Below are 22,531 nucleotides of genomic sequence, written 5' to 3' on the forward strand. Positions count from 1 at the left end.
AGAAAGAAAAGAAAAAAACTATGAAATGCAGAACTACAAGAAAAACCAATAGAGATGATTAACAAGACTTGTCAAGAAAAAAGATATAAGTACATAAAATACAGAATAAAGGAGGGAATGGACAAAAACCCAGAAAACTTGACTACATCTGTGAGCATGGAAGAATTAATATGAAGGCACAGCTACCCAGATGACTTTATGGTTGAATTATTAATATTTCAAGTGACAGTTTATTCCTGTGTTATATAAATTGCTATGGATACAGAAAAATAGTGAGTTGCATGACTTATTTTATGAGGCTAGTGTAATTTTTTAAATGAATTTTCTTTTTATTTTAAAATAATTTCAAATTTACATAAAAGTTACAAGAGGGATAGAAAGAACACGTCTCCTCCCCACTTGAAAGTAAACTGACATTATGCCTATTTACCCTTGATACTTTATTGTCTTATTTCCTATAAGCAAGAACTTTTCCCTGCATAACCCCAACACACCTATTGGGATCAGGAAATTAACATCACACATTAATACCACCTTAAGCACAAGACCAATTCAAGTCTCCATAATAGACAAATAAGATTAAATGCAGTAAGGTATGTAAATATCTCATTCACCGGTGCTCAGAGAACAGCCATACCTTCTATTGATCTGTGACTTCATTGGGGCCTCCTGGGTTTCTATCCTGGGTTGCCACAGGTGGGTGTACCTGCATGCTCTCCAACCCTTGCACAACCAGACAAGTGGGTGACCTCACCCTAATGTGTCTACACTGCCTTATCCCAGAGTCTCCCACCCAGCCTGTGGCCTGTCCCTGGAGACAAGTTTGCTAGGCTGCCCACCTGACGGCCCCACAGGTGGAAGAGGCGGGATCAGAGCTGGAAAGCGCGCCCAGCGCAGCTGCGGGCCTTCCGCTCCACACGCTGCGTCCGCGCTCTGCGCATGCGCCTCGGGCACCCTGTGGGACTACAAGGGGCGGCAGCTGGCTGCAAGCTTGCGCCATCTTGGGCCTCGGCGGTGTCTGGGGATAAAACGGCGCGACTGGTGCAGGAGGCTCTTGGTAAGTCCACACTCTAGGCCTGTTGGTTCTTTGATGCCTCTACCCTCTCCCCTCTCACCTTTTCCATCTTTTCTCCTTTGACTCTCAGTGGCTGTGGCTTCAGGAGGCGGCCTGCGCTCTGTGGTCCATGATGGGATCTGCTCCGCCTCCACCTCCCTCCTGCCTTTAACCATGGCTGGGGGCTCAGGCTCGCCGTGGGGCAGCTTAGCCTGCCTGCCCAGGGGCAGCTGCCCTGCCCGGGTAAATGCAGACATCAGGGAGGGGACCCCCCAGTATATCCGGTAAAGGATGACTGGTCCTAATATTGTTGTTTTTCCCCCTGATAGAGCTCAAAGGACATACAGAGAGTCAAGGTATGGAGTTGCTATTTTGGGGAAATTTATTTTTCACGAGTCCTTTAATTGTTGTAACGCTTTAAGACAAATTCAAAAGAAATGTTTTCCTCTAGAATTTAAAAAGAAATCCAGTCTCTTTGCAGCGTGTTAGGAAAAATAGGGTAATCTTCATCTGTTTTTCCAATTGTGTCTCCTAATTTATGTTTGCACCCATCACGTCTTCCTCTATGTCCATACAAACACATGTTCACATATAAGTAAGATATCATTTTCCTATTCTGTGTGCATTATCTTGACAACCTTCCTCCCCTGTTTAACAGATCCTAATTATCAGAGTCAATAAAAGTAGATTTAACTTATTTTTTTATTAGTAATTACAAAGAATAAAATAGATGCCCTATGATTTATTCTGTTTCACCATTAAAGAACATTCAGGTTATGTGCATCTGTGTATGTGTGTGTTTTGCAACTTTACTGAAAACAGTAAAGGTATGACAAACTACACATTTGTAGTGTACAATTTGATGACATGACACATGTATACACCTGTGAAACCACTATAATAAAGATAATAAACATATCCATCACCCCCCCCCTCGAAGTTTCCTTTCGTCACACCTCATCCCACACTTCCCTTCTCTCAAGCAGTTACTGATCTTTACGTCACTATAGATTCGTTTGCATTTTCTAGGATTTTATATAAATGGGATCATACAATTTGTATTCTTGCTTTGCTTTCACTCAGCATAATTATTTTGAGAGTCATCTGTGATGTGTATCAGTGTTTCATTCCTTTTTATTAAGAGTTTCCATTTTATGCTATAACACTGACAACCTTAATAACAAGATTCAGGCAATATGATTAAATATTGAGTTTATTCAAGTGCATAGTTTGAGGATGGTCATGCAGGAGGACCCAGACTCTAAAAGGCTGGGGTTGGTGCTCTGAAGTGGGGAGGGCAGAGGGTCACTTACATATGCAAGATCTGGGGAAGATTGCATCATTTTTCCATAGAGGGCTAGTGAATCGTTACAGCAATTTGATTAGTTATAGGCAGTGTTTCTTCTTTTTCTTAAAAGTTATATTTGGTGTTACCCATAAAGGATGTAGTAGTCAAGGGATCTTCTATCTCAGAGTCATCTGGTCTGAGCTGGAAATAAGGAAGGAAGTTTAATCTATAACCAAAGGTCAGTAATTAAGTGGTTAAGCTCCCTGACCGAGTGTTTTCAAAGTTAGCCTTCTTCAGGGCCTAATAACTTTTAGAAGTTCCAAAGAGACATACTATCCATTTTCTTTTACACAACCATGTATGGTTCCAGTGTTTATTGTGTTGAAGAACATTTGGGTTGATTCCAGTTTTTGGCTCTTACAAATAAAGTTGCTATGAACCATCTCACAGCAACTTTGTTTTTGGATGGACATATGTTATACTTTCATTTCTCTTAGGTAAATACCTAGAGGTGGATTGGCTCGCCATGTGGAAGGAATACATTTAACTTTTTACGAAACTACTGAACTATTTTCCAAAATAGTTGTACCATTTTATGGTTGCATCTGCAGTCTATGACATTTCCAGATACTCCATACCCTCACAAGTGCTTGGCATGGTTACCCTTTTATTTCAGCCATTCTAGTGGGTGTGAAGTGTTGTCATAGTGATTTAATTTGTGTTTCTCTAGTGACAGTGATGTCAAGCATCTTTTTCAAGTGCTAATTTTCCATCTGTATATGTTCTTTGATGAAGTAACTGCTAGGTCTTTTGCCCATTTTTAAATTGGGTGGTTTTCTTATTGAATTGTACAAGTACTTTGTATGTTTTTAGAGACAGGTGGTAGGTTAGCTGTGTTTTGCAAATATTTTCTCGCCAACTGTTGCTTGCCTTTTAATTTTTTAAAAAGTGTCTGTGAAGAGCAAAAATTTTTGATTTTGATGAGGTCTGATGTATTGATTTCCCCTTGTTGTTACTTTAGATATTTTATGTACTGTTTAAAAAATCTTTGCCAAATCCAGGTAATTAAGATTTTCTCCTATTTTTTCCCCTAGAAATTTCATATATTTAGCTCTTATATGTAGGGTTTATGGTCCATTTAGAATTTGATGATATGAGGTCAGATGTTTTTTTTTTTTTGAACATATTGCTGTCCAACTGGTATGGCATCATTTGTTGAATTGCTTGGCTCCTTGTTTAAAAACCATTTCATCTTTTACTGATCTTATGTCTGTGGATCTTATTCTGGATTCTCTCAGCTATTTGGTGAATTATATATTTCCATGCCAATACCACAGTGTCATGAGTACTGTAGCTTTATAATTAGTCTTAAAATCAGGTAGTACTAACTCCTCAAACTTTGTTCTTTTTCAGAAGTTTTATTTATTTAGATAAATATTCTATTCCTTTGCATTTCCATAAAAAATTTAGAATCAACATTTCAATTTTTACCAACAAAAATTCCAGAATTCTGATTGGGACTGTGTCAATTCTATAGAGGAATTTGGGGAGAATTAATACCTTAATGTTCATTTAGGTCATCTTTGATTTCTCTCAGCAATGTTTTTTTTGATTTTTCTTTTATAAACAGTGCTGCAATAAACAACTTCTAGCATGCATCCTTATATTAATAAGGATAGATTACCAAAAGTGGGATTACTATATCAAAATATGTGAGGATTTTAAGATTTAATAGGTGCTGTACATTTACATGACAAAAATGTAACGATTTATTCTCTTACCTGGAACCTGGGAACATTCATTCTCCAGATCGTCACTTGTTCTGAACATAATCATTCATTTATGGTTTTTACAAACCCAGTGGGTGAAAGAAGAATTATTATTACTTTTGTTTTCCCCACATTAGTGATGTGCAGCATATTTTTATGTTACAGATACTTTTAATCTGTTTTACATGTTATAACTTTTATAAAATATCTGTCATTTATTCATGTGATAGTCTTTTCTATACAGGAATTTTAACATATATATGTCTCAAATTCTATTCATCATTCCTTATACAGCTTTTGGGTTTCTGTCTTGTTTGTCCACTTGATCCTAAAGTGTTTAAAGTATGTTTTTGAATTTCCTTGTACCTTCATGGCACTTTTGAAAAGAGTTTTGTTTCAGTTTATTTTCTAAATACTGTCAGAAAAGATGTTTAGTCATCTATAGAAAAATGGGACATAGAAAAATGAAAAGGAGAAAATTACTGCCATTCAAAATAACCCATGAGAAAACTGTTTTCTTTTTTTGAAATTTTGAATTTTTACAAATACATAGAAAAGTACGCAAAATAATGTAACATAAATGCATGAACGCAACACACAGTGTTTATGGATATTGTTATATCCATAAACATATTGTTTATGGATATAACAATATGGATATGTTATATCCATAATCCATATTGTTATAACCATAAACCATATCCATAAAGCCATGTTTGCTTTAGCTCTCTGAACTGAATATGTACCATTTTCATGCTTGCTTTTACATTTTTATTTCAACTTTTATGTAATTAATTGGTATGTCAGTGCAGTTACGTATAATTTTGCAACTCTTATTCATGTTACATTTTTGAGATATGAAGTTACACATATAACTTTGGTTTATTCATTTTCATTATTTTATGGTATCACTATATGAAATTACTTTACCTAGGGACAGTTAGTTTCCAGGTACTTGCTTTTATAAACAGTAATGCAAGGAACATCTTTGTACATTTGTTTCTTTAGGAGAATGTTTTGGATTGAAATGTGTCCCTTAAAAAGATATGTTGAAGTCCTAACTCTGGTACCTGTGAATGTGATCTTATTTGGAAATAGGATCTCTGTGGATGTAGTCAATTTAAGATGAGGTGGTTTGGATGAGCTCTATTCCAACCTGATTGGTGTTCTTATAGGAAGAGGAAAATGAGAACACAGACACACAGGTAGAATATCATATGATGGCAGAGGTTGGAGTGACACAGCTGCAAGCAAATGAATAAGGATTGCTGACCATCACCAGAAGCTAGGAGAGAAGCATGGACCAGATTCTCTCTCAGAGCTTTCAGAAAGAACCAACTGTTCTGAAACCTTGATCTCAGAATTATATTAAGATTTCTGATGGACTTCACTGTTCTAGACATATTAGATGTTAATTCATAGAAGATAAACTTCAATGCATGATTTCATCCATAATATGTATTCTATGGAATTGGAGAATTTTAGTATAGGAAGGATTTTCTGTATCAATTTTAATACTGTTTGCGGATTCCCTAGAGGGACTGTGGTGCTGTGAATTTATTTAAACTTAATTTAGTAGTTTATTAACTTTGGATTTGAATTTAATTTGAACAAATACAGTTTAAAAAACCATATTTTAAAAAGAACATTCAAATATTGTATACTAAATTTAAAAGCAGAGGTGAGCACTGATTAGTGCCATAAGATTAACTCTTTGATTATTTAAAGTGTGGTTCTCCTATATTTTTATTTGAATCTGTGCTGGATCACATATGATTGTGGAGGCATGTGTATTGTTACATATAAATGAGCCTGATTTTCCCAGTACTGTCCTACGAAACAAATAATAAGGCATGTTTATTGGAATGAATGTTTTCATTTTCTGACTTTATAATTAAATTTTATAAACTTATGAAATTATTAGAACACAAGTGGATCCACATATTTTCTGTTTACTTTTCGCATCTTATATTAGCTTCAGAAGGATTTCTGTTGCAAAAAAAAAGGCTTGAAAGACCCTTAATTTAATTCAACCTCTCATTTTACAGATTTAGAATCTGATTCTAAGGAAGAAGTTTCCTAAATTTTGCAGTTAATTTGAGTCCTGATATCTAAATCCTGTGTACACAGAGTAAGTATTTTCTCTGATATAGTCATATTCTAAGGAATACAATATTGAGTAGGGTTGAATTTAGAACACTCTAATTTATGTCTTTAAAATAATATAGTTCATTGTATAAAATAATTGGTTTTAAATTCCATGTATTATATATTCCTGAATTTTCTATGAATTATCATAGTCTGGTCTTCAGATGTACAATCCATGATGCTGTGGCTTTCTTCATGATCTTATTGAGTAAACATTGGAGAGGCAGGTAAGGGAGGCTGATTGACATCTAAAATAGGTTATTCTGTCTACCTGATTAAGAATTGTTTCTGTTGATGGGGCCTTTTGGTGTGTATTACAGGGGACCTAAATTTTCTTTTTATCTTAGAGGCTCATCCACATACTACTTCTTCAGACTTCTTTGTAATAAATCCTCTAGTCTTGCTTGCTCTTTCAGAATTTCTAATAGTCTTCCAGAAACATTAGCCATTACACATGAATAGGTATGGATTATTAACTCAAGAAATTTCTTCTTTAGGCAAGGTAAGTGTTATGGTAGGTCTGTCTACTATGAATATTTCCTTTCATTTCTCAGTCGGGGCTCCCCTATGTTGGGGTGTAATGCCTTAGCAATCTGCAATCTCAGCAATTTCTGGATGTTAGTGGCATTAAATGAGAATCATGTATAAACCAGGCTTAGATTTTTTTTTTTACCCTCTCTGATGTGAAACCCCCATGATGCCATTTGTATTGTTTGAGGGAGGGATAGTAGTGTGGAGAAGTAGATTTCTGATAGTTTGAGTAATCTGTTCATAATCTCGTGCCTTTGTGCTTTGTTTTGGCTTATACGTATTGTATATATCACTTCCAGTTAATGAAAGAGGACTGCTGGGTACATCATTTTATACCTATAAAAAAAAGGCATGGGGGGGTTAGCATGTTTTCTGAAAGATATATGTATTTTCCTTTCCCATTTACTCACATAAATGGTCACATGGTGAGCCTTTAGAGGAACGCCAGAAAGTTCTTGTTATAATCCAATATGTAGGATCCATTCTTAAGAGTATCTGTCTTCTCTTCACTTAAGGAATTATATGGCTATAAACTGAGTAAAGTATGAGAATTGGGTCAACTCTCGTGACTTTAACTAACAAAAACTTATGAAGGCGTTTTGGATCTTGAAGGCTTGTGGTTTATTCTAATGAAAGTCTTTAGTATTGTTACTGAGCCATCAATGGGCTTGCTTCCCGATGTACATTGGCACTGGCGTTTGAGAAAAGAAAAGCTTTTTATTTATTGCAAGTTGACTGGCAAAGAGACAAGAGGCAACATTCAAATCTGTCTCCCCAAGCTGGGTGCTGGGGTAGGTTTTATAGGTGGTAATGAAGCATAATCTGATTGGATTTTGCAATGAGGTAATAATGTTGGGAGGTGTAATCTGACTGGATTATGCATGGGGTGATGTCAGTGCTTGATCTTATTGGATCTTGAATCATGTCATGTCAGTCCACTTCTTAATTCCTTGATCTGGGGCACTTAGGTTCTGCCGGTGGTTGTGTGTTCAGTTCATCTGGGCATGCTCAGGTCATGTAACTTGCAACCTGTGGGTCTATGGCAACTGAAAAACAACTCACTATTTTGTTACACAAAGTTCAACTGGATTGGGTTGGTTCTATAGTTGTTGTATTGCCTATTGATATTAAAATTTTATAGACTCCAGGATCCAACAAGCATAGCCCAGAATCTCTATAGATCAGACCACACTGATTAACACATCAAATTAATTACACCAAAAAACCCCACAAAAACATAGGAAGGACCTAGATGTATCTAAATTTTATCCCTTTTGCTAGATTTCCAGTGTCCTGTTTGAGTTTGTGGACTGGGTCTTAAATTCTAGAAAGGATTTCTGTTATTTTATCTCTTTCAACATTTATACTTTTTGTGTGACTATCACCCAGTTAGTGTATGTAGTACCCATTAAATAATTGCTCATTCCACATCCATGGCTCCCCACATTCCCACCCAAGTCTCCAGTGTCTATTATTCCACTCACTATGTCCACGTGAACTCATTGCTTAGCTTCCACTTATGAGAACATGTGGTGTTTGTCTTCTTGTGTCTGATTTATTTTACTTAAGATAATGGCCTCCAGTTCTATCCAAGTTGTTACAGAAGATGTGATTTCATTCTTTTCAGTGGCTACGTAGTATTCCCTAGGGTGTGTGTGTGTGTGTGTGTGTGTGTATGTATGTATGTGTATAAATGTGATATATCACATTTTCTTTATCCAGTCATTGGTCAATGGACACTTAAGGTTGATTCCATGTCTTTGCTACTGTAAAGAGCTCTGCAGTAAACATAGGAGTGCAGGTATTTTTTTGATATAATGATTTCTTTTCCTTTGGGTAGATACCCAGTAGTGAGATTGCTGGATCAAATGGTAGTTTTAATTTACATTCCTACCAACAGTGTATAAGCATTCCCTTTTCTCCATATTCTTGCCAACATCTTTTGTTTTTTTGACTCTTAATAATGGCCATTCTGACTGGAGTAAGATGGTATCTCATGGTTTCAATTTGCATTTTTCTGATGATGAGTGATGCTGAGCATTTTTCATGTGTTTCTTGGCCATTTGTATGTCTTCTTTTGAGAAATGTCTGTTCATGTCCTTTGTCCACTTTTTAATGGGGTTTTAAATTTATTTTTTCTTGTTGAATTGTTTGAGTTCCTTATAGATTCTGGATATTAGTCTTTTGCCAGATGCATAGTTTGCAAATATTTTCTCCCATTCTGTAGGTTGTCTGTTTATTCTGATTATTTCTTTTGCTGTACAGAAGATTTTTATTTTAAAGTCTTGTTTGTATAGTTTTGTTTTTGTTGTATTTGCTATTGGAGTCTTGTTCATAAATTCTTCACCTAAGTCAGTGTCCAGATGAGTATTCCTTAGGTTTTCTTCTAGAGATTTTATAATTTTAGGTCTTACATTTAAGTCTTTAATCCATCTTGAGTGAATTTTTGTGTATGGTGAGAGATAGGGATCCAGTTTCATTCTTCTGCATATGACTATCCAATTTTCCCACTACCATTTATTGAATAGGGTGTCTTTTTTTTTTTGTTTGTTTGTTTTTGTCTTTTTTGTTGAAGATCAGTTGGTTGTAGGTATATAACTTTGTTTCTGGGTTCTCTATTCTGTTTCACTGATTTCTGTATCTATTTTTATACTAGTACCATGCTGTTTTGGTTACTGTAGCCTTGCAGTATAATTTGAGGTCCAGTAATATACTTCTAGATTTGTTCTTTTTTCTTAGGATGGCTTTGACTGTTTGGATTCTTTTTTGGTTTCATATGAATTTTAGGACTTTTTCTTCTGTGAAAAATGACATTTGTATTTTGATAGAAATTGCATTGAATCTGTAGATTGATTTGGACAGTATGGTCATTTTAACATATTTTGATTTTTGTAATACATGAGCCTGGGTGGTTTTTCCATTTGTTTGTGTCATCTACAATTTCTTTCATCATTGTTTTGTAGTTGTAGAGATCTTTCTCCTTTGTTAAGTACACTCCTAGGTATTTTCTTTTCTTTTTATTTGCCAATGTTGTAAATGGGATTGAGTTCTTGATTTGGTTCTCAGCTTGGTAGTTATTGGTGTATAGAAATGCTACTGTTTTTTTGTACATTGATTTTTGTATCCGGAGACTCATTCATCAAATCTATGAGTCTTTTGGAAGAGTCTTTAGGTTTTCTAGGTATAAGATCATATCATCAGCAAACAGAGATAATTTGACTTCCTCTTTTCCAATTGGATGCCCTTTTTCTTTCTCTTGCTTAATTGCTCTGGCTAGGACGTCTAGTACTATGTTGAATAGGAGTAGGGAAAGTGGGCATCTTTGTCTTGTTCCAGTTCTTAGGGGGAATGCTTTCAACTTTTTAGTTTCAACTTTCCCCATTCAGTGTGATGGGGAAAAGTTGGCTGTGAGTATGTCATATATGGCTTTTATTATTTTTAGGTATGTTCTTTCTATGCCTAGTTCGTTGAAGATTTTTATTATGAAGGGATGATGAATATCATTATGCAGATACTTCTTCTGCATCTATGAAACGATCATATGGTTTTTGATGGTTTTTGCTTTTAATTCTGTTTATGTGGTGAATCACATTTATTGATAATGTGTATGTTGAACCATCCTTGCATCCCTGGAATAAACTCATTTGATCGTGGTGTATTATCTTTTTGATGTGCTTTTGGATTCAGTTTGCTAATATTTTCGTGAGGATTTTTGCATCTATGTTCATCAGGGATATTGGTCTGTAGTTTTCATTTTTTGTTGTCTCCTTTCCTGGCTTTGGTATGAAGGTGATATTGGCTTTGTAGAATAAGTTAGGGAGGATTCCCTCCTCCTTGATCCTTTGAAACAGTTTCAGTAGGATTGGTACCAGTTCTGATTTGTACATCTGGTAGAATTAGGCTGTAAATTCATGTGGTCCTTGGCTTTTTTTTGGGGGGGGTGGGAGGAGTATTTTTGTTGTTCAGCGTTACTGCTCATAATTCGTTTGTTCAGGATTTCTGTTTCTTCTTGATTCAAACTTGGAGGGTTGTATGTTTCCAGGAATTTATCTCTTTCCTCTAGGTTTTCTAGTTTGTGAGTATAGAGGTGTTCACAGTAGTCTCAGACAATCTTTTGTATTTCTGTGGTGTCAGTGGTAATGCCTCCTCTTTTGTTTCTGCTTATTAGAATTTTATTGCTGCTTCGTTTATCTAGCTAACTATTCTTTTAACTTTTCATTAATCCTTTGGTTTTTTTTTTTTGTCTCTGTTTAGTTCTGCTCTGATCTTTGTGTTTTTCTTCTAGTTTTGGGTTTAGTTTATTGTTTTTCTAGTTCCTTGAGGTGCGAGCTCAGGCTAATTTGTGATCTTTCTATCTTTTTTGATGCAGGCATTTAACACTATGAACTTCCCCTTACTTCACCCACAGTGTCTCCTGTCACCTCTCTATATTTATATTTCAGTGTTGTTTTCCAAACAATCTCATTGAAGTGTGGATATCTACTCAATATTTTGGTTCCTTTCGGAGGAATATACATTCCCCAGCTGCATCTAGTCAGCCATTTTGAACCCCATTATTTCTTAGTTATTTCAATGGAAATTTTTAAAAGTATAGAAAGCAGTGACCAGTTAGATTTTATTTATCTCAGAAACATCATGTTTAGTGTATATAATGTTTAAAAAACATGTTGAATTTGATAAAAGTAGAGGCATAGAATTATTTTTAGGTGTATGTTTACATACCAAATTAATGTAAGGCTAATTGCATTTAATTTTGACAGCTGTCTGTGTGGAAGCTAATTAGTACTTATTTCCTTTTTAGAAAATGGATTCTGCATCTCTCTTACCGACATTTTTAGATGTGGATTTGACAGTATCACATATTGAATGTCTTCCCAAGGATGTCCTGGTGAAATTTCAAGGCAGAAATAATAATGAATGTGAGTTTGACTACCACATATTGCAGAGGGAAATACAACATATTCCAAAAATGAAAAATAATGTGGACATTGATGAATTTTGTTTGGTTGAAGAAAAAGTATCTGGAGAATGGCAGAGAGGAAGAGTTGTGGAAAAGAAAAATGAACTTTATACAGTGCTTCTTATAGATCGTGGAGAAGAACTAAGGGTTGATAGTACACAGGTTGCTTCAGCATACAGCAATTTATTTGAACTACCACCACGGGTAATATTTGGTATTTTTGCCAACATACTACCAATTGGGGAAAAATGGACTCCTAAGGCTTTAAATTACTTTAAATCATTAGTAGGAATACATGTGAAAGGTTATGTGCAAGCTATTTTGCCCCTACAACTGATTCTTCTTGAAGTGCCAAAAATTATATCCCAGGCTCTTGAATTACAATTAGGAAGACTTATTGATGGAGATTCATTTCGTCTTATTGTGGAAATGTTAAAAGAATTCCCTCAACAAATGCCAGATTTATTACAACATAAAAGACCTGAATTGTCGTTAAGTAATAATGATACTTCACTTGATATTCAACATGTTCTGGATAATTTGCAGCCATCTTTGTCAGTAGGAAGTACTGAAAGTGTAAAGGTATCATCTGCACTGAGCCCAAGTAAATTTTATTGTCAGTTAATTAAATGGATTCCAGAGCTAGAGAACTTGACAATGTGTATGACTTTGCATTATGATACTATTAGTCAAGAAACTAGTCCCACATGTGATAATTTTGGACTGCTTTGTGTTGCCAAAAGGATAAATGGACAGTGGCATAGAGGAATTCTTCAGCAGCTCTTGCCCAATAATCAAGTAAAAATTTGGTTTATGGATTATGGCAGTAGTGAGGCTATACCCTCAATTTATGTAAAGAAACTTAAACAAGATTTTATCTTAGTACCATTATTTTCGTTTCCATGTTCTCTTACATATTTGCACAGTCCAGATAAAGATGCAAGAAAATATCAGCTGGGTGTATTTAAACAAGCCTTGTTAGGACAGATAGTATATGCACACATTGATTGGTTCAATAAGGATGAACATTTATATTATGTGACATTACAAACTCAAGAGTCTACAATTAATTCCAAGTGTCTGCTGAAGACTGTAGGCACACAAGTACTTTGTCCGGTGTCTGATTCAAAACTCTCCAATATCTTGAGTGAGATGGGTGATTCTGATGTAAACAGCTTTGCAGTTAAGAGTTTTATTAAAAATAGTGAAGAATCAGTAGACTCTCTAAATAAGAACATTTTAAAAGTAGGTTTTCCTATTAAAACTGTAGAAATGGAGATAGAGGCTGCTTACGTAGCTTTTGTAGTATATGTATTAAATCCGTCAAATTTCTGGGTACGCACTAATGACCATCAGAATGAATTTCAAGATATAATGAAAAATATAAACAAATTCTATGATTTGTGTGAAAATGATGAAATGATTCTAAGAAAACCTGAACCTGGATTATTTTGTTGTGCTAGATACAGCAAGGACAGACGTTTCTACAGAGCTGTCATCACTGAAATGAATGGTCATAAGATTAATGTTTATTTTTTGGATTATGGAAATACTGATTCCATACCATATTTTGATGTAAAAATTTTGCTTCCAGAATTTTGTGAGTTGCCTGCCTTAGCTGTGTGCTGTTCACTTGCACATATATTTCCTGTTGAAGATTTATGGGTGAAGGCTGCTATTGATTATTTTAAAAAAATAGTTTTGAACAAAGCAATTTTGCTTCAAGTTATAGGAAAAAAAGATGACAAATACACTGTAAATATTCAAAGTACTGAAGCCTCAGAAAATATCGATGTTGTCTCTCTTATGTTACAAGCTGGATATGCAGAATATTGGGAAGTAGAACCAGAATGTTTTCCAAAATCTGTGAGTGAATATTCAGTGTTAAATTTAAAATCTAAAAACAAAGTTAATATTAAAAAAGTCATATCTGCCCTTCTTGAAGGACCTAAATCTAAAAAGTACCATTCAGATAAAGTAGAGGAAAATAACTTGTCTTTGTCAAAGTCCCCAGCTGTTAATTTCTTAGATTTAAAATATCCTTTCACCTCTGTGGGGACTGAGTCATCATTATCTTATAAAGAATATATGTTTAAACCAGGAACAGTTCTTGAAGTTAAATGTTCTTATTACTATGGCCCAGGTGACTTTTCATGCCAGCTCCAATGTAAGTTAGATGACCTAAAATTACTAATGGAACAAATTCAGAGTTATTATAGTGTTCATTCTGATCCTTATCAGATTGGGCAGGTTGCTTGTGTTGCTAAGTATTCCAAAGATGGGAAGTGGTATAGAGCTGCTGTTTTGACTCAAGTATCAAAAAAAGAAGTTGACACAATCTTTGTTGACTATGGTTACCAAGAAAGAGTTTTAATTAAAGACATTTGTGGTATTAACCCACGTTTTCTTTTTTTGGAAGGCCAAGCCTTCAGATGTTGTCTTAACTATTTAGTTGAACCCACTAGTTGTAAGTTCCTCAATTGGACAGGAGAAGCATCCAGAGACTTCGGGAAATTTATCTGTTCATCTAGAGGGTTATTGACTTGTATTATCCGTGCCTTAGTTCTTATACATCCTAACTGTTTATGTAATTTGGTGGATTTACAATCCTCATTTACTAGTGCGAAAGAATTTCTTATTACTTGTGGCTCTGCTCAGTATAGCACATTATCAAAGCCACTTCCATCTTCAGTTAGTCTTTATAGTTACTATTATTCTTCATTTAATATAAAAGTTGGAAGTGAAGAAGAAGTATATATCTCTCACATGTATAGCCCCAAAAAGTTTTATTGCCAGCTTGGTAAAAATAATAAAGATCTAGAGATGATTGAAAAAAAAATCACAGAGATTATTAACCTCAAAACTTGTCCAAAATATTCTAAGAAAATGAGATTGTGCATATCTAAGTACATGGAGGATGGTCTGTCATATAGAGCTTTAGCAATGCCAACGGATTCATCATCTGACTTTCTGGTCTATTTTGTAGACTTTGGAAATAAGCAATTAGTAGAAGAAAACATGTTGAGGGCCATTTCAGATCAGTTTCCAGAGTTACTGTTTACACCAATGCAAGCTATTAAGTGTTTTTTGTCAGATCTTAGAGATACGGATATTCCAGCAGAAATCAATAACTGGTTTGAAGACAGTTTCATAGGAAAACCATTAAAGGCAGTAATATTGTCCAGAGAATCAGATGGCCAGCTTGGTGTAGAATTGTATGATGGAAATCAAAGTATAAATCAGAAAATTAAAATCTTGCTTCATGCTTATGAAAGAAAACATTGTGACCAAGCACACTGTGTAGAAGAGAGTCATAAAATAAGTGAGAATAAGAGACTTGCTGCTTCTTTGAAAAGCAAAATAGAAAATGACTATCACCATAATATGATAAATAAAACTAGTCTGGTAACATATTCTGAAAGCAAAATTGATCAGTTATTGAATCCTAAAAGTTTGTATGCCAGGCTTTTGAAACCATCATTTTGTTATAAAATTGAACCTGTGTCAAAGAACAAAGTGAAGAAGTCTTTGAATGATGGATGTAAAAGTGTAAAAATTGTCCCTCGATATGCACATATTCTTGATGAAAGTGGTGTGGGCCAAAGATCAGTAAAGATTGTATCACAATCTTTTATCAGAGAGTTAAATCAAGCAGCCTCACAAAACCCATGTAACCTTAATAGACCACAGATCAAAGACCTTCCTCAACCCAAAATTTACTTGAATGCCAAAATTAAAGGGTATGTTTCTAATATCAGTAATCCAGCAAGTTTCCATATTCAGCTTGCTGAGAATGAAAATGTAATCATCAGACTTGCAGATGCTCTAAATGAAAGAAGAGGAAATAGAGCGAAAGAGAGAAAATCAGTTAAACCTCTGGTTGGAGATCTTGTGGTTGCAGAATATGCTGGTGACAGTGCCATTTACAGAGCAGTTATTAAGAAAATTTTGCCAGAAAATTCTTTTGAAGTGGAATTTATTGACTATGGTAACACTGCAATAGTAAACACATCTAAAATTTATGAACTCAACAGGGAATTTTTAACTATTCCTCAGCTAGGAATCCATTCTTTTCTTAGTGGGGTAAAATTGAATGAGCCTGATGAAATATGGGACAGCAAAATGGTGGATTATTTTGCTTCAAGAGTAAGTAATAAAACAGTTTCTTGTGAATTTTTGAAAAAGCATGAGCAGAAATGGGAAGTAAATATAATCTGTGATGAAAAATATGTCATTAGTGAACTACTGAAATGGAAAGCGTGTTCAAAACCAGAGAAGATAGCATTGCAGATACCTCAGGTTGTCTCTCAAAAGGTTAGCCCTGCTGATAATAATGAAATAAAGAGAGGAAGATCGAGTGAATGTGAAGGGTCTGTGGTCCTTCAACAGTCCTACCAACAGCTGGTGAAAATGTCATTTGAAAAGTTAAAACCTGGACAACTTGAAAAAGCTGAAATACTTCATGTTTCCCAGAGTGGAAAATTTTATGTCAAGTTATCCAAAAATAAAAAAATATTATCAGATTTAACGGTATTAATTACCAAAGAAGAAAAAAACTGTTCTCTTTTATCAGTGGAAAATATTGAAAAAGGTTTAGAATGCCTGGCAAAATCTAAGAAAACTTTGAAATGGTATCGATCAAAAGTAGAAGAAAAGTATATTGATGAGAAAGTGCTTGTTTTTTTAGTGGATCGTGGTAGATATGAAATAGTGCCTTTATGTAATATCAAGGTTCTTAGTAATGAAATCAGAAATACTCCAAGACAAGCTGTGCCTTGTAAATGGATTTGGTTTGAAAATTCTAGGAACATGTCATTTAAGACCATTGTGTGTTTATTCACTCATTTGGAAATAAACATCCTTTTCCTGAAGTATTTAGACTCTGCTTGGGAAGTAGAAATTTTGGTAAATAACCTGTTACTTTTAGAATATTTAAATTTGAATGCAGTTCTGGTTGAAGAAAACAAACTTAGATCATCAGGAATTGCTTTCAACATGGAATCTAAGACTCCTGTGTCATCCTGTGCAATAAGATCATTCACTTGGGCAGAACTCCAAAATGGTAGGCAGTATTCTGGCATTGCCACTGCTGTTTCTGATCCATCAGACTTCTGTGTTCAGTTAGAAGATTTCTTTGACACAATGAAGTATCTCTTTATGTTGCTTTCTGATCTTCCGGAAACCTTAGAAACATTGCCTCAAGAACTCATAATTCCTGGGTCTAGTTGTTTGTTCAAATATGAATTGGAAGATCAGTGGAATAGAGTGGAAATTTCTGAAGTCTCTGATCAGTCTTTACTTCTCGTGTTGATTGACCATGGATTTTCTTTTTATATACCTTATTCAAATATAATACATCTCAAAGTTGTTCCTGAGGAACTTTTGAATTTGCCAAGGCTGATTTATCCTTGTATCTTACATGGTATCTTACCTGCTAAAGGGAAACATTGGAGTGAAGAAGCCAAAAGCTTTTTTCAAGATTTCCTATGTAAACCAGGTTTAGTTTTTCTGTTTAGGGAATGTAATTTTGAAACAAAACTGAAAGTAGATGTCATTCATGAGAAAAACAATTTGGCGGATATGTTAGTTGCATCTGGTCATGCAGTGTATTCTAAAAATTCAGCTCATCTTGATGCAGTTACTGCTACTGGATCTACTAAAACCCAATATAAATTAAAGAGTAACCCTATTTGCCCTTTGTCAGATCAAAATTGCTACAAAAAAGAAAATATAAATTGTACATGCACTGAGAAACAGAAGCCAAAAATACAGAAGTCTATAAAGAGGAAAAATGTCTATAAGAACCTCTTAAGGAAAAGCCGTATCAGTAAAAGATTACCTTCTAGAAATTTAACACTGAGAAAGAAAGTTGGTGGTGGAAAACATAATCTACAAGGTATCATTACATTTGATACATGTGCAGCAGCTTCATTTTGGGAACTGAATGATGATTTGAAGAATAACATCAATTGTGTTGAAAATGTTTCTGAAAAAATACCAACTGATGGAATACAGGAACATAACACAGTGGACTTGAGCATAACAGTAAAAGAGTTGCATGTTAATGAAAAAATTAAATCAGAAGAACACTTTAAAGGTAAGTAGCTATTTTTAAAAAATATAATTTTCTGTAATTCTATTTTTAATTCTTTAAATGTTTTCCATGTACTAAAGTTATCCACATTGAAAATACTATATTGCAAGAAAACTTACTAGAAAATCTGAATAAATGGATGAACTGGGAGTGATCACTTGGATTGTAAAATGATGCTTCCCTATCTTTACTTTCTCTACCTTTAAATGGTAGAATGCAGTGAAAGTAGATTTTAACCACACATGCATGCTCACATGAATGACGTTTTACAAATGATTTTCAAGGGTTTCATAAAACTCCTAAAGGTCTGTAGTTCTCAGGTTAATAAATCTTGCTATTATTAGTGAGCTTCTGGAGCTCATTTTGAAGGATCAGTTTTCTATTATAGTTTCATATCATATGAATATCATATCTCTTTAGGTTTTTTTAAGTGTGCCTCTAGGATGTTTCTAAATCAGCTAAATTTATAAAATGAACTGACTCATTTTTTTCATAAACCTTTTAGGCATCAAACTGATTCTAAAATGTTAAAATTTTAATATCTTACTATAGTGTCTGATTATGCTTATGCACATATTTATTTTCTGCATGGATTAATTACTGAGGATTTTTTAAGGCTATAAAGAGTGTTCTCTAATGAATATTCTGACTTTAAAATTTATATTATTCTATATCCTGTATTATAACTAACATCATAACAGGTTACCATCTTTCAGAGAGTGAGGTGTGTTGTTTTTATTGATGTAATGTTAGCTACTGTTTTATTTGAATTCATATTTAGATATTTTATAGTGAATTAATGCTATAAAATTGGCCCCCTTTTCTAATTTTTGCATCTTTCATTATGGTAGCAGTGGTTGTAGTAGTGATAGAAGCAGCTGCCATATTTTGAATGCTTAGTAAGTTCTAGGCACTGTGTTAGTAGTTTTCTGTTTATTACCTTATTTCATGTTTATTACCACAAATTTGTGAAGTAGGCTGATGTTAAACTCAGATGTCTCTGACTGCTTTTATTGGTTATTTATACTGCCTTTTAAAAAGTAGTTAGATTACTTGAGGAAGAGTTTTCTATAAACTCTTGGCCATCGAACCATACATTTTGGTCCTTGTATAATATCTTTTGTTGTTCCTTGACCTATGTATATGTCTACCTTCTTTATTTTTTTCCCAGATTCTTTCAGAACCCACCTTGGGCCCCTCCTTTTATCTCCTAGCACTCCTAGCACATAGTGAATCTCTAAGTGAGTTAAAGTGAAAGTAGCTATTGTAAAAGTAGTTAGAAAACCAAACACTAAATTATATTCTCCCCCCCCATAAAAAAAATTGAATTCCTATTTAAGGAAGAAATTATAATTTTGTGGCAAATACAAAAATCATGATTTCATGGATTAAGAATAAATTTATATATTTGCTATGAACATAGCTTTAAAACAAAACAAGAAAACCATACAAAAAACTGGTTTTATTGCTTTCAGTATCCAAGCTCATACTACCTTTGTTTCTCTTGTGTTATTACCTGGACGTGTTCTTAGTCTAGGGCAAAGTGATTCTAGTAAGTTCCTCTTGGTTGAAGACATTAGTATTTGAAACTGTCTTGTCTGTTTAAAAAAAAAAAAAGTGTAGAAAAGGGGCTTTAATGCAGTGCTTCTTTCTCAACCTTGGTTTTACATTGGAATTAACAATACAATGTTAATGTCTCTCTTAAAAGACATTTTTTTTTTTAATTCGTTGGGGGCTGTGGCCTCACCACTGAGATTTTAAAGATCTCCAGGTGATGCTAATGTACAGTTAAGGTTGAGAGTCACTACAGAGTATTGTGGATAATTTCCTGGATTATTTTGTGGTAGAAAATAATTTTGGACTTTGAAAACTCTTAGACTCTATCTCTTTTGTTTTTGGAGTTCAGACTAAGAATGAGTCATAGTGATTCTGAGCTCATCCTAAAGTAAATATAATAGTAAAAATAGTATATTAGAAATGGCCTAGACATATAATGCATTTATTTTATCTTGTCCTCAGGTATTGTTCTAATTATAGAAGTTGCTGCCCTTTATACTTAGAAAATTGGCTTTTTTCCCCATAGTTTCAGGCTACTTTAACATATCAGTATTTAAATATTCAAAGTAATTGTTTTTATATGCAGACTATTTTCTCCAGAACAAAAATTGCTAGTCTTTTTCCATGATTTTTTTCATGTTTTTTTCATTGTTTGCTTGCATGCTTGCTCTTGCTTGGAAGTCCTTGTATAGCTCATTATGAGAATTAGAGAAAGTAACAGCCCTTTTTTAAAAAAAGTACAAAAATGTCTGATCACTCTTTGATAATGAAGCAGACCTTGATGGTAACATGTGCCTACCCTCCTATAGTTGTTTATTTAACCAGAAGACATCTTTGGAAGAAATCTGGGGTGGCAACTAAATTTTAGAGAAAAGTTTTTTTGACATTTTAAATATGATGTAAGAGCTAGACATACAAAGGGGAATGGCTGTCAGTCATGTGAAATGTCAGACTGAATCTTGAGAATATAACACTAATGAGTGATACAGATTATGAATCACTTGCATTGGATGGTAATTAAAACTATGGGCATTGAGGACTGACTCCCTGAGTTTGAAATACTTGCCTCATCCCTTTTTAATTGTAAAACCTTGGGTAAGGTATTTAGTTTCTCTGTGCCTCAGTTTCTTCATGTGTAAAATGGAAATAATAATAATAGCTGCCCCATTGGGTGGTTGTGAATATTAAATAAGTTAAGACATGTAAAGCATTTTCAGCAGTGCCTGGTACATAATATATGCTTGCTCTTAGAAATATTAGTAATTATCCTAATAAATCTATATTTGCTTTGGAAGTAGTTTTGTGAAATAGTTAAAACAATTTCAGATGCTGTTATGCAAGAAAGAAATCGAAATATTTAGGGTGAGATACACATTTAGTGTAATGGTTACATTCATGACTAAATTTCTATTCTGAAAATAGGATTTATGAGACTATTATAGTTCCAAATAAAGAACACATTAGGTTACATATATTTTTTCCATTGTGGATATATATTGCTAAATGACTAAGAAAAGATGTTTTTGGTTGCATATAATCATACATACATGTATAACTTGTTTATGCCAAATTTTGTTCTTTCTTTTACCTTTTATATTGCGACTTTTAGAAATTAAGTGGAAAATCCTGCTAATAGTAGAAATTTAAAAAATAAGTCTCAAGTAACTCCTAGTGAGAACAAAAATGCTTTAAAAAGTATATTAGCATATACTCATTATTTTTTGTTTGCTTTTCAGTAGAGGGAGATGAAAGCTCCGATGGCTTATACATCAGTTTGACAACAGATGATACATAGGATACCCAGTAATTACTGTCTTGGTTTAGATGCTGCATATCTAGAATAAAAGTGGTAAGCATAGGACTACAGCTTCCCGTTTTAAAGCATGTTAAACTAATCTGGATTGTTCAGATTATTTCCACAGGAGACAGTGTTAGAATGCTGTAGAAATTTTCTGTGACCTAGAACGTGATCCTTTGATTTCAGAAAGATTACTTGGTAAATGTGGTTCACCAACCTGAAGTATCTTGAAAATATTTTAATGAACTCTTCTCCTTTGTCTGTGGTTTCAAAGGCATTAGATAATTATTTTACCATTACCTTCTATTTTTCAGGTGTCTTTCCTGACTATAGCATTTGTTTCACTTGTTGCTTTGTGAAATTATAATTGCAACTATGGCTAGTATATATGGAATTAATGCTCCATAACCATTTCCCTGGAAAATAGTAGATGCATGTAGGAGTGACATGTATTAAAAGGATACAGAAGAGGGGTCAGACTTAATCCCATCCTTCCCTATTTTTAGCTCATGATATTTTTCTTTCATTTTATTTTATAGTTAATACCTATTTGTAGTTTGGTTTTATATTTTTGGTTATAGTTGAGGATATATTTGTGACATTCAGTAACACTACTGTCTAGGGGAAGGGGAAATCAATATTTTGTCATTGTAGTTACTTTTGAATTGAAATTTATTTTCCAAGTAAACATTAATTGAACAAGTTTACAGTATTGTTTTGGTGCAAAGATAGAACCGTAAAATTATAGAAATGTACTTAAGAGTTAGCATAACACAAATAATTCTGAAGAACTGTATATATGATGATTTAAAGAATAGTTGGGAAAACTTAGAAAAACTTTAAGCAAGCTAGGAACAGTTAAGTTTATCAATATCTGTATGTCTATATTGTCTTTGTTTTGATGTTAGGAAATAATTTACTGAAATGCTGTTGTTATTTATGCATCTCTGTGAGTTTAAATTTAGTATCCTGAAAGTTTAAGTGTACTCAATACTTGGAAACTTCATGTATGTTTTTTATGAACAAGTTAATCTCTAGTATGTGGTTATTTTAGAACAGAACTTAACATTTACTCTTTGTAATCTAAACTCTGAATGCTTTTGTGTCATTCCCTCCCCTTCAAGTCCTGAAGTATCTTGAAGATTATTTTCTACAATTATGAAGAGTATTCCCTCTGGAAAAATAATCCATTTTATACAACATTTTAATCCATTTTATACAACATTGTAATCCATTTTATACAACAGAACAACATTTCTATGGCTGTTGTATCATTGGAGTGCTTTTGTTGTTTTGTTACTGTAAAGTATTGCATAGTTAATAAATAACTGG

General features: G+C 33.9%; 1 protein-coding gene across 1 annotated transcript; it reads left to right on the forward strand.

Moving 5' to 3' along the window:
• The first annotated feature begins 965 nt into the window (after positions 1-965).
• Positions 966-21,560, forward strand: TDRD15 (tudor domain containing 15). The gene is made up of 4 exons (XM_076000577.1): positions 966-1,057; positions 6,160-6,242; positions 11,592-17,847; positions 21,138-21,560. Exons 3-4 carry the CDS (start codon positions 11,595-11,597, stop codon positions 21,194-21,196), a joined length of 6,312 nt encoding a protein of 2,103 aa, XP_075856692.1. The 5' UTR covers positions 966-1,057; positions 6,160-6,242; positions 11,592-11,594; the 3' UTR covers positions 21,197-21,560.
• Positions 21,561-22,531: the final 971 nt, after the last annotated feature.

Source organism: Microcebus murinus, chromosome 3 (genome assembly GCF_040939455.1).
Source record: "Microcebus murinus isolate Inina chromosome 3, M.murinus_Inina_mat1.0, whole genome shotgun sequence".
Taxonomy (NCBI): domain Eukaryota; kingdom Metazoa; phylum Chordata; class Mammalia; order Primates; family Cheirogaleidae; genus Microcebus; species Microcebus murinus.

What these genes read in the sequence shown, in the direction of transcription:
- TDRD15 (XM_076000577.1), top strand. Translation starts at nt 11,595, where the DNA reads ATGGATTCTGCATCTCTCTTACCGACATTTTTAGATGTGGATTTGACA. An exon ending in ATCAGAAGAACACTTTAAAG is followed by an intron (nt 17,848 to 21,137) that starts GTAAGTAGCTAT and finishes TTTGCTTTTCAG; the next exon opens with TAGAGGGAGATGAAAGCTCC.